The 13,744-nt window shown below is 35.7% G+C and overlaps 1 protein-coding gene across 1 annotated transcript; it reads left to right on the top strand.

The window, feature by feature from the left end:
- Positions 1-5,048: 5,048 nt before the first annotated feature.
- Positions 5,049-9,928, top strand: ptafr (platelet-activating factor receptor). Its single transcript, XM_084393784.1, has 2 exons — positions 5,049-5,142; positions 8,845-9,928. The coding sequence occupies exon 2, from the start codon at positions 8,856-8,858 to the stop codon at positions 9,915-9,917; it is 1,062 nt and encodes a 353-aa protein (XP_084249910.1). The 5' UTR covers positions 5,049-5,142; positions 8,845-8,855; the 3' UTR covers positions 9,918-9,928.
- Positions 9,929-13,744: the final 3,816 nt, after the last annotated feature.

The raw sequence follows: 13,744 nt of genomic DNA, 5'->3' as shown, positions 1-13,744 counted from the left end.
GCCCTTGAAGCGGTCTTCCGCGAAGCCCGCATAGAAGCAGGCTTCACGCACTTTAACTACCTAGGAATCCTTGCGAAAGGCCAATCAGACAACAGATGGGAGGAGATTTCACTCGCGGATAATTGTTGACATGGCTGAGAAGAAAATATTACGGTTTTTATGACCTAAATGTACATTTTATCAGTGGTTACCTACAGTTTATACAAACATTAAGGTAATCGACCAGTGGTTGATGTCTCAAACATAATAATAGCGCGTTTAATAATACGATCGCATTATGATTCATTAAATAAATAATGGCAGGGCTTTACTGAGTCATATGTAAACATAGTATGAATATTGAAACCTGTAAATTCATCTGAAACTCATGCACATTTTCATTATGTTTTAAAATTGCAATCTTAGTTCAAATGGAACATTATGTATTATTATGTACAACTGTATACATCATTTAAATAAGCATGGTGTATCTATTGTCTAATGCCCAGGTGATATGCACAATATCAAAATATAGAACTGTAAAATTAGGCTGTGTAGTTGACATGGAGATAAGACGTTGGAGCGCAAAAAAATGTGATTTCTCCTGTCCAACAACAACCAGGCCTGTATTTCTGTCAGTAAGGTTATTTTTCACTCTGATTTCTCTGAAAATAAAAAGCTAGATGATATATTAAACTTTTTCTGTACGATGGGTAAATATCATATTCACAAAGCAAGATACCTTAAATTCAAACCTAGTTGCAAACTAGTTGTCAAACCCTTTTTTGCTTATGATTTACAGTTATTCTTCACTTCAAAAAATCCCCTCCAATAAAAGAGCTTCGAAAATATCCTGTATTATAGAATAAGTTTTATATAAATTGTAAAAATATTTTATTTACTGTTATTATTTACTTTCATTTTCTCTGTATCCCCACATGTTCATGTTCATTGTTTTGTATTATTTCCATTGTAATGCAAAAAAAAAAAAAACAAAAAAAAAAACAGCCCGTTATTTCCGGCGTGCTGATCAAGTCTGTCCCAAAAATACCTCTCAATGCGCCCTCGTGGACTCGCGCCAAGGGCCCTATAGGTCTGCACTATACATGACGTCACCAAAGTGTGGACTCTGAGGAAGTCCACAAGTCCGGAGTGTGCCATTTGGGACAGGGCCCGAGTCAGAGAACGCAGCTGTGCGTAATCTCCAGGAATTCCCCGCATTAAGCAATAGATTCAGAGTGAAAAGAGGCCTAATATAACAAAGTTTGGATATTTGAATGAAACGTTGAGAAGCTGTCATTGGAGCGAGGACGAGTCAAAGATTTAGAAATAGTGGCTGATGCAGACCCACGCAACTTCAAAGCGATGCGTAGCCTATTAACTTCCTTGCTTGAATATACACTATTTTCTTACCTTGGCTGGGTTTTTTTTTTGAGAGAGAGATATTGTGATTCACCATCAAAAGTTTTCCTGTTCCATAACGGACACAATCCTTTTTTAACCTTTTGGCTTCCCATACATTCAGTTGTGCTTCTTGCTCGTATTCATTTCTGATGGTACGTATGGTAACTGGGCAACTACGCATGATTTGTAGTATGATTGCGTTAAGGGAACAGGAATTCCGGTAGGGAACAGAATCGACTGCTACACCGGTCGCGTGCAGCGCTGCAGCCAGCGCTTACTTCTTTAAGTTTATAAAGCGACGATAATACTTTTTGTGCGCAAAAACAAACAAAAAGAACGACTTTATTCCACTTTTCATTTCCTTCTCTCTGGGCCTCGAGTCTTTTCACGTAGTGTTTAAGCGTAGCGCGTCTGTGTTGCACATCACCACGTAGGCTCACTATTGGGCGACGCTGGTCATGTGATACGTGGTGACGTGCAACACAGACGCGCTACGCTACATTAATTTTAATCTCCGAAAACATTGGACACTATACAATATTTTAAGTATTATAGGCCTATACAGTACTTTAATGTACAATTACACCTGAATAGACTGAATAGATCTCTTGTGCTTCTAAAAGCTTCTGTCGACAAAGTAGTAGCAGCAGGTAAATACAGATCAAATCAAAAAACAAACATAACTTAATATCACTAAAATGAAATAGAAAGCTGCGCTTACAGACGCTCACATCCACACATAAACACACCACTGACGTCTTCACTTCCAGGTAAAGAAGCTGTCAATCAAGAACTCAGTAGCCAATGAGAACACACTGCTACTAGCCCCGCCACCACGAGAGAAATGTGTCAGAACGGCGAACGAAAACTCAGGGAGCGTAAACGAAAACTTCAGAAGCGTAAATGAAAACTCTGCAGCGCATTTGTAAGTTCAGATCAGCGAAAGAAATATGAGAAATAGTTAGCAAAACATGCAGTGTATTAAAAATGAAGTAAAAAAATTAGCCTGCGATTTATTCTTTTTCAGTTTCAAAGATATTTTATTCAGTTTCAATTTATATTTTCATTAGTTTCTTGAAAAGTTACGTTCATTATTATTGGCACAAAAGTAATTCCATAAATAGGGGCCCTTGAAGAAAAGTGCTGAGCTGAATTTTTTTGCCATCTAGTGGTTTAAAAGAGAATTAAAAGAGAAGTCAAATGCGCCTTTTACCCCAGTGCGCCTTAGCCCCGTTGTACCCCACTCTAAAAACTAATTCAGAGGACCTTTAGTCATTACTTAAATATATATATTGTTGTGAAATAAAAAATCAAGTTCTGACTCTGAGATAGGCTACTGTTAGACTTTTTACTTGTAATTGTTATTTTATTGAGCTTGGATGACACACAAATTATGCCTATTGATTAAATATACTATCATGACTTGTCAGAGTTTAACATTTTCAGTTAACCAAACATTCATTTAATTTTAAGTTCTGTTAATGTAAAAAACAATTTGATGACGTGTAAACGGCCCACAGTTTCCGTGCGCATGTTCAAGGCCAGACGAATGGGGCCACAGCTGAAACTCACTGAAGCGTAATGTGGTGAATGGTAAGTAATTTTATGCTTACACATATTCGCATTCGCTCAGGATTCTGTTGGTGATAGCTTACTGTAACCGAATACCGAAATCTGGAAGTCCTTACTCTGAAATTTGAGCAGTGTTGATAGTATAGTCTGTGTGCCGAGGTAAAGTTAGATAGTAGCTGTAGCTTCACTGATTGAGTAGCTACACTATTTGTTCTGCGTTCAGATACTTCAAAACCAGTCGGAGTTATGTAGGGCCCTATAAATAACGTTTTATTTTTTTTGATTCCGATTTAGTTTTTATTGTTTACAATTGTGACAGGCGCCCACGCATGTTACTGAGATTATTTTTAATTCAATTTAAATTCTTTATTAATTTTTAAGAGATGGGGTTTGGGGCTGGGTATGTGGGACTGTTTCTGGGGAACGAGTCTGAATGAAGAACAGGAGACAGTGGTAAGGAGAATACAGAAGACAAAAGGTAGGTCAAATAAAAAGTGAATCCCCAGAAACAGTCCCACAGACCCAGCCCCAAACCCCATCTCTTAATTAAAATTAATAAAGGCTGGTTTCTAAAGTACTTCTTCCTGCCTCTATGTATTAATGTTCATGGGTAGCCTAAATGGGTTCCATTCAGACCTTAACATTAACTATTTTACTGTTATTTGTCAACAAGTTTCAAAAAGACATTTTCACCATGGCTATACCCAATGTTTAGATCTGGGACCGGTTGCATAAACATCTAAGACTAGTCTTACAAGTTAGACATCAATTTATTTTCTTTAAGACGGTTCATAGCTTTTTTAAAATCAGTTACATAAAAACGTAGATAAACCTACTTTGATACCGAAAACTAAGACTGACTGCCCCTGACTAACTGCTAGTAGGTCATACTAGAACTTAAGACACTGTCTTATATGGCTATGTTTATGCAACCGGCAGATGTTGTGTTAGGCTATTTATGCAAACTGGCACATACGTAATTAGATTATGCACCGTTTGTCCATGTTAACAAACAATTTCAAAAAACTTGTAATAGCCTACATTTTTTGTTTGTCTTGATGTAAGTAATTAACTCATGGTGATATCTAAAGGTTTTTTTTTTTTTTTTTTGCCCTATTCACGTGAGAAAAAGAATGAATTAGGCATATGAATAGGCTAAATTTGGGGCTTTTTTTTTCTCCTTACTCAGGACATATTGAGGATACAAAATCAGTTGAGTTTGCTTCTGTTGCAATTTGTTCAAGGTTGACGCCCATTTTGGCTTAAAATTACTGGACTGTAGTGCACTGCTTTGTAGTCAGTTCACACTATTTAATTGTAATGAAACAACCACAGATCAAGATCTCCACAAATGCATTTTTTTATGTCCATTCAGACTGTAAAGAATGAGACGTCTGATTTATTATTAGCCATTTCACGTTTGTAAAAAGAAAGAAAACAGACAGTAGGCCTAGTTTTCAATCGATTTATGAATAAGACCGGAAAATTACCGATCCGTTTCACATTGTCAAATTAAATTTCAGCTTGTTGTTGCTGTCCAAATGGAGGGCGGTGTCAGAATGAGAGTCTGTCAGTCTGAAGCATGCAAGAGACACGGCATGGTTACGACATCTTAAATAAACGTGAATTTTCCGACTTTTCAGCGCTTCTACTGTTTTGTAGCCTACACGTTGTCATATTATTTCAAATGCATTCTGTTTTATTGACCACAATATTATTGATGATAACTGTTGAGGGGCTTTTTTTATTATTAATTTTGAAAAAGGCAAAGCCCCCAATGCTCTTCCCTCTGCACGTGCCTTGGGCAGAGGTTCATTCTACTTAATGAGTTGACCTAAACAATATCAACCAAATGGACACAATATCGACCAAAACTGGGAAGCTAAATAGGCTATTAGTTCAAACTTTTCTTCAAAGTTTTCACAGGCCTGCGCGTTTCTTTCCGACTTCAACATCTTATCTCATAAAGAGGTTGTGGATATGACTTTCATGATCATTAACAGTGAATAGCCTATATTACAAAGTTCTTTGGAAAGCAGATGATGAAAATAGGAAGCGACCACGAGAGGTGTGACTTCATGTTAGCCTATATACAAACAGAGCTGCCGAGCTGAAGGCGTGAACTCTGAGAGAGCAGTGCGCGAGCATCACAGTCACTGGGAATAGCCAAGGCAGTGCCTAACCAAGGTAGGTTAAGCGATAAATGCAGTTTTGTGCTCATTTAGAAGCTGTTTATATTAAGAGCGAGCGACGCGACAACAGAACGCAAAAGACATGTAGCCTAATAAACATCTAGATGATATTTGGCATCACGCGCTGTAACCTTTATCGACTACTTTATGGGCTACCTTTATATGTCATCTTCTGCTTCGCCAAACTAAGATCAGATACAAAAGAAAAATATTATCGTTTTACATATCAGTCATGTAAAACTCAAGAGTTTGTTGGTGTTTAAATAGTTATCGATAATGTGTAATAAACGGCTCTGAATCTTGCGTAACATGTCTGTTAATGTTGTAAGACAAAAATCCCGACGATGACGAGGACTTTTGACACATGTATGCAATGTTGGAAAAGCCCCCTTTATGTTTTATAGGGTATGCAATAAAAATGTCTCATTGTGCAATAGTTAACTGAATGAACAATGTATTATGTAGCAAACGAACAATATGTATTATTAGTGTAACGCAATTATTGCAATATAATGTAAATAAGTAATGTTATGTGTTGTGCTGGGCTAGTTGTCACAGGCGTTATATCTGTGAATTATTTCCCATAAACTAAAATTACAATATAATCATATTTTTATAGCTGTTTTGTAAATTAGTGAACAATAGAAACACACTAGCATATATTTAGGGCCAATGTCTACTTTATAATGTTATCACAGTTTTCTTAGGAGACACTGTCACATATGTTTTAAATGTAGCCTATATTTTATTTGCATTATTTATTTATTTTTACACGTTTTCATTACTGTTTTACTGTTGCTCAAATGCCTATAATGTTTTTTAATTGAAGGTTACACTGTGACAGGTTACCCTATATAGTGTGACAACAACATGCTTTGTGGTCAACAGCATGCCCCCTTTTGCATGTTACAAGTGGTAACATGTTCAGTGAACTTTCTGGGTGAAAATGGCAGACATGTTCTCTAAAGTTTTGTAGCCAAAACTTTAAGGTCTACTGTCTATATGTTGTAGTCTATATTATATTTAAGAATAATAAATTGAATAACTGAAACAACTAAGAATACTGTCTGAAAAGTGCCCGACTTTAATCTGACTGTAAGTCCTGAGAAAAACAGTTTTTGATGTATGTGCTCTTGTGGTTTTCAGAAAATGAAGCTTCACCAATTCATTTCCTGCTTTCAGCAAAAGATTGCAGATAAATTTGCAATGATGAGAAAGAAACCCCTAATGCTTTAGTTTCCAGAACATGTAATGATGATAATGAACTAACACTTGATACAATGGAGATCTTCATCTCACAGTGTGCGAGATAAAATAGGCGTTGCCACTCTTAATGCTGCTCTCCCTCATGTTTCTAGTTCGTTAAAATACATAAAAGTACATGTGTCATTTTCACCTATCCCTGTAATATGCAGACAACTCTAAAGCCTGAAGTATACTTTGGGTTTTACACGTACGTTAGGCTGAACATACAGTGTGATGTAATAGCACTGCATGATGCATACTGTGTGAGCCACAACTCTTGTTTAAAAGAGTAAACTGGTCATAAGTAACTTCTGGAAAAACAACAGACACTGGACAAGGATGAGACTGATGGTAGTGGACAAAAAAAAAGTGTCTAGAGCAGGGGTGTCCTCATGGCCGGCGCTAGCTATAGGCAGAGCAGGCGATTGCCTAGGGCCTCTGGCTTTGAGGAGGGGCCTCCATAACCGTAAGTTATCCGTAAGCCAAAGCCTAAATAGGCACGCAAAGAAGCACAGCTTGTAATGCAGGTGTGTGAGTTGTCGTCATCTATTTTGGAGTGATTGCAATATATTCTAAATATAAACTTGTTCTGTAGATCAGCGTCATTTCTGGAAAAATCATTCACCGCTTTATTACGAGTTTAAAAGAGCGCGAGCGTCATTAACGTGCCCAGACGCGACGCTTTGAATTTGCATTTGCATGTAGGGCCTACAAGGAATAACATCGCGTCGGGAGCTGACTAGTAAAAAAGCTACAAAAGTAAAAGACAAGACGTTTGTATTCAAAGTTAAAAAGCCAACACACTACAACATTTTTAAATGTTTCAAATAAAGGATCTCATATCTATGGGTCTATCTTCTAAATCCTGCTGATGATTAGATTATAACCAGACATAGCCTACTTATGCAAAATGAGTTTAGATTTTTTTTTTTCTGCTCAGTGGCGATCGTGTCTTTCTCTTCCACTTGATTTGTGTATAGCATATTTAATACATAATATCATATTACTGATATTAATAATATGACAGTATCTGCAGTCAATATTGATTAAATGGGAGGGAGAAATCCTGCCCATACCGCAGCTATGAAAAAATGATAAAAGCACTTATGTTCATCTACTGAAGTGGTATTCTGGAACTGTGAATAAATTGAATAAAACAGCAAAATAACAACAACAACAACAACATCTTCATTAAACATAAAAGAGATTACCTTAGATAAAGTTTGATTAATATGTACATATAGTACCGGTAAAAGTCTGGACCCATTACTATTTTTAATGTTTTTGAAAGAAGTTTCTTATTATGCTCTACAAGCCTGCATGTATTTGATAAAAAAAAAAAAAAAAAAAAAAAAAAAAAACAGGAATATTCAGCAAGGATGTGTTAAATATATATAAAAAGTGATAGTGAAGACTTTTTTAAAACAACTTTTTAATAATCAAAAAATCCTGAAAAAAAGTATCAAAGGTTATAAAATAAATATTAAGCACCATTTCTAATATTTGATAATAAATCAGAATATTATAAAGTTTTCTGAAGGATCACGTGACACTAAATTCAGCTTTGCATCACAGAAATATATTTTAAAGTATAGTAAAATAGAAAACCATTATTTAACATTTTAATAATATTTCACTATATTATTTTTCTGTATTTTTGATCAAATAAATCCAGGCTTGATGAGCATAAGAGACTTCTTTCAAAAACATTAAAAATAGTAATGTGTCCAAACTTATGTACTGTGTAAGTAAAAATATACTAAATTTAAAATTAAATGTTGTATAAATAAAAAGGTTAGGAATCATATTTGTTTCAAGTGTTTTTTATTGAGGGTGGGGGGGCCTCCAACATCATTTTGCCTAGGGCCTCTTTTGCCTAGGGCCTCCTAATGACTAGAACCGGCCCTGGGTGTCCGTGTACTTGAGGGTCACTGTCCAGCACAGTTTAGCTTCAACCCTAATTAAACACCTGAATCAGCAAATAAAGGTCTTCAGGATTACTATAAAATTCCAGGCAGGTGTTTTGGAGCTGTTTGGAGCAGAGTTTGACACATGAGGTCCTAAAAATAAGTCTTAGATGACACGGCATTCTAAAATTGTGGTGCTCCAGTTAATTTGAAAGATGAAAATGTAAATATTATGGTTCCGTGACAATATCAAAACATTACACAACCAATGTGTGAGTTTGGGGTGGTATTTCGGTTTGGCCAGGTTCAGGTGTTTTGGAAACCTGTCTGAAATGTGGTTGCAATGTGGTGAAAAAAAACACCTTTAATGCAACATTTACCATTATTAACTCTGAAGTCTTAAGTGTTCGATGATTATATTTGAACCATAACATCATAAATACAGAGGGGAATAGCTCCTTCCCGATATCCAGAGCAGTTGTCGGCCAATATCAAGGAATCAAAATTTAATTGTATGCTGTCTTATCTCTCTGTTTTTTTCTTAGATACACGTAAGATGACGACTCCTGGAAATAACAGCTCTGAGACAGACAAATTCATTGACTCAGAGTTTCGCTACACTCTCTTTCCTATATTCTACGGCATTGTTTTTGTCTTGGGTTTGCTGGCCAACTGCTATGCTCTTTATGTGCTGCACTATTTGCGGGAGTCTAAAGCTATGAATGAGATTCGAATCTACATGACCAACCTGACTGTTGCAGACCTGATGTTCGTGTCCGCTCTACCATTCTGGATTGGCTACTACGTGAATAAAGGTGACTGGAAGTACTCAGATGCCCTCTGTCGTATCACAGGCACGCTTTTCTTCATTAACACGTACTGCTCTATTCTCTTCCTTACTGCCATCAGCATTAACCGTTACTGGGCTGTTACCAGGCCACTGGTGGCTGCCTCTTCTGACTGCTGGAGACGTGGAGCAATTGTCTCTGCGGCCATCTGGTTCGTCACTCTTGTGGCATCGGTTCTTTTCCTCATTAACCCGGGAATCCAGCCCAATAAGATTAAGAATGAGAACATTTCTCGCTGTTTCGAGGGTTATCAAAATAAGAACAATACCTCTGTTATACATACAGTGGCCGTCACCCACTTCATCATTATTGGCTTATTCTTTCTTGTTTTCATAATGGTGATTGTCTGCAACATCTTGATTGCTCGAGCTCTTCTGTCTCAACCCATCAGTCAGCCTCAAGCCAGCACGGGAAAGCGTCCAGGCGGTACCAAGCGCAGAGCTTTGAGGTTGTTGTGTGCTGTCGTGGGCGTCTTTGTGATCTGTTTCCTGCCCCATCACGTGGTGCAGGGTCCCTGGACATTGTCTGTGCTTGACCTGATTGATTGGAGAATGGAGACTCGCCAAAGCTTAAACGATGCTCACCAGATCACCCTCATGCTTATGGGGATCAACTGCCTCCTGGACCCACTGGTGTATTGCTTCGCCACCACAAAGTTCCGCAAATACATCCAGGGTCATTTTACAAGGGTCAAGAATAACAAACACTGCTCACGCAACACATTAAGCACAGCAGTGTCCCTGAAGAGCAGACATCAGAGCGAATTATGAACGCTGCCGAAGAGCAGAATACATATGCTGATATTTGGTGTTCATTTCAATCAGTTAGAGTCTTATTTCGAATTGTTCATATTTGAGCAGAATTTAATTTCAATTCAAAATTAGGTTCTGTTTGGATTCTTAAAGGGTTTCTCCCAAAAATGAAAATTCTGCTATCATTCACTCATTCTCACGTCGTTCCGAACCTGTATGACTTTCTTTCTTCTGTGGAACACAAAATAAGACATTTTGAAAAATGCATCATTGTTTTGATAGTCAGTGGAATCCAGTGTTTTGTTGAAACATTGTTTAAAAAAAAAGAAAGTAATGAAGCTGGGTAAATAATAACAGAATTTTCATTTTTGTGGAAACTATCCCTTTAATGAATTTAAATGCATTTAAAACATTTTCTTTCAATTGCTGCCACTTCCGGGCAACTTTTTCAAACAATAGAGTATTTCAAGCATGATTATTCAACGTGTACTGATAAATGCTTTATACACTGAAACATTAAGCTTATAAATTGTGATTCATATTTTGTCATATTGTCTCTTAAAGAGATAATCCACCCCAAAATGAAAAGTTTTCACCATTTACTTACCCTGATGTCATTCCAAACTTTTATGACTTTCTTTTTTCTGAGGAACACAAAAGAAGAGATTTTGAAAGTCAGTGGCATTTAAACAACACTGGACCCATTGCCTGAAATATACTCAAAATATCTTCTTTAATATTCCACAGAAAAAAGAAAGTCATGCAGGCTTGTAACAACATGAGGGTGAGTAAATGATGACAAAACAATGACTAAATGTCTGCACTTGTGTAGGTGGAACTGACCTATATAAATGTGTGTCATTTAAAGAATTCTCATTCTAGTTATCATATAAGGAGGCAGTCTAATGTAGAATGAAGAAGACAAATGAGTAAAGAGGATGCTGGTGGTTAATCTTACCATAGTGAGAGGTGATAAGAATAGAAGATAGCTTTTTTGTTTTGTTTTGTTTTTTAGTTGACATGATTTGTGTTTCTTTCACACCAAACAGTCTTTACTGGTAAATTATTGGTCAATTAATGTTTAGAGCTCATGTGTGAATGGGACCTATTAAAAAATATCGGTAATCAGTTCTGGCATTTTTTGGTTGGCCTATGAGAAGTTGTAACATTATGAGTAAATTACTGGTATGATGCTGTGTGTGAACTAAGAATATGATTGCCGGTATGAGAATGTATGAGAGCAGGATGTGCTTGCATGAGAAGTCTGCTTTGGGGCACCCATACAGCTCTGTTGAGCAGTTTACAGTAATGTTTTTAATTGTTTTTCTATGTAAACGTGCGCTAGATGGACATCTGACCATTTGCTCAGTGCCTCGTACTTGAGACCCTGCCTTCATTTCCCTTCATAAGCGCTGCAGCTCTGCATAACTTTTTTGTACTATAGGCCCTATAGTAACTATTTAATTTTACAGTAATTTACCGGGTTTAATGTCTTGAAAGGGGCTACTGCTGATGAAAGAAGCTATCTGTTTCTTGTGCTATCAAAGTTTCACTGTCCATTTTGTAAAGGGAGAAGTTGTGGTGCAGCTAAACAGTCTAGATTATTTGTAATATAGATTGCACAAAAAGGTGCACAATTTGTGCCTGATGTCACTATGACAACAAATACGGCCTTGCTTGCTGTGAAGTACAGTAGTAGATCTATGAGGAGCAGTCCTGTGGGTTAGGAGAAATCAAAGGACACAAAGGAAATCTTAATATTCTTTTGCAATGCTTTGTTTTCCAGAATGGGGAACACACACCCTATAAATGTGCACTTAAACTATTAAAAATGACCAATAAACGTATTGTTCTACATCTAACATTAAGCAATTATAGACAATGTTACGTTTAACAAAATTTGTTAACATAGTTCAATAGTATATTCCTAAATTAACATTAACGTAGACAAATTTTTAAAACTTTTTTAAACAAAAATCATTGTTTCTGATTCCTAATGCATTAACTAATGCTTTACAATTAGCCTTTTGTTCTATAAGAAAATGACTGAACTATGAAGAAAAAAAAGTTTCATAAAAAAAGTTTAGTAATATTTATTCCATTTATGAAATGTAGGTTTGTTGACATGTTGACTCTGTTCTTAATTGTAAATCTATGAACTTCTGAAGATCAGTTTGTCCATTGGCATTTTATAGTTATTTATTTAACAGGATGCGATACATATATACATATATATACACATACACATATACATATATATATATATATATATATATATATATATATATATATATATATATATATATATATATATATATATATATATATATATATTCTTATATGTTAGATGATAAATGTTTTAAATGTGTGGTTTACATTTAATGTATTGCAAAAACAGACTTTTATGAAAATATGTTTAAATTTCCAGTAATGTCTTGCCATTCTTTAATGCTTAATATGGTGTGTATATGAGCTGAGTTTTATGGTGGGATTATAGACATTTATTTGATGCTCAGTGATGTTCACTTTTGTTTCCTTGTGGTATTAACACATTTTAAAATAGCGCAATGCTTAACATCATCTTCCAAAGAATCTTTCTTAATAATAGACTTCTGCATTAAGCAGGAAGTTTCGCAAGAAAGTGTAATGTAGGCTATGCCCAGACACAGTTCTTCCAAAAATTTAAGTTCTCATTTCTCTTAACTTTGTTGCAAACTTTGTTTCTTCTGTAAACATGAAGGAGATGTTATTCAGAAAGTTATTGGGAACTGTATATAGTTATAGTTATAGTTATAGTGAGTGAAGGACAGTTGTGAAAGACTCTTGGTCACACATTCGAACAACTGCAGATCCTACTCAAGTACTGCAACTGTTTTTATATTTATTCAAATGATCATTGATGTTTGCACTTAATGCTGTTTACGTGATGTAAAGGCTTAATCTGTGCTGAAAAGGCAAAATAAAATCTGTTTTCAATCTTCTGTGTATTCTCTAAAAAAAAAAAAAAAAAAAAAGACTGTAGGCTATGCATTTTGTGTTTTAAAGACATTTATGATGATATGTTCATTGGTATTCTGCTTATTACGTCTCCAAGAAAAAAAAACAAAACAATATGGGTGCTTCTCAATACTCAGTTTGATGCTTCAACCTGTGACCCGGAAACCAATCAAAGTTAGCCATCTTGAAGGACCATCTCACATATTTCAACAGAGCATCTTGCTTTATTATTTATTATGAATTAATTTAAATGTATGGTTATTTATGAAATTCATTATAAATAATAATAAAGCTAGATACCATGTTGCCTTTCAACAACAAGAGGGCAGATCCATCGAGGCTGAACTCTTCATCAGTGCCTATGCTCTAGAGAGTAGAGTAGTGTGAAAAGGTGTTTGGTCAGTTCTTCATTTAATGGATGAAGAAGGGAGTCTGTTAACTTTTACTGGCTTTATACTAAATATCATTTACAGTGTGAACGTAAACAATTTGAAATTTTGAATGCTTTAAATGCCATTCCAAAAATGTATAACATTAGCACAAAACACTTCTGTCAACCTGCCAGATGGATCTTGTGAACTCCCATCCCTTCTCTTCAATGGTAAAAAATAAGAATTCGTTTTTGTTTCAGTTTCAATGAAAATAATGCAAATAAAAAAGGCCCAGAAATGTGTTGGAATAATAAGCGACTTATTAGAAGAAGAATGAAGAGACACAAATTCTACTCTCTCTTTACATGTCACAATACTTTTAATTTAGGGACTGTTCGTTTTTTATTTAAAGGGACTATGTGTAGCTTTTTAGGTATTTTATTATATAAAATCAATATTTTTATTACAGTTTTTCTC

Source organism: Rutilus rutilus (assembly GCF_951802725.1).
Source record: "Rutilus rutilus genome assembly, chromosome: 21".
In the NCBI taxonomy this organism is placed as follows: Eukaryota; Metazoa; Chordata; class Actinopteri; order Cypriniformes; family Leuciscidae; genus Rutilus; species Rutilus rutilus.
Note: the sequence above shows the minus strand (reverse complement) of the source record. Positions and strands in the feature narration are given on the sequence as shown.

Excerpts from the sequence above, each read along its gene's own strand:
- ptafr (XM_084393784.1), top strand. The coding sequence starts at position 8,856 with ATGACGACTCCTGGAAATAACAGCTCTGAGACAGACAAATTCATTGAC.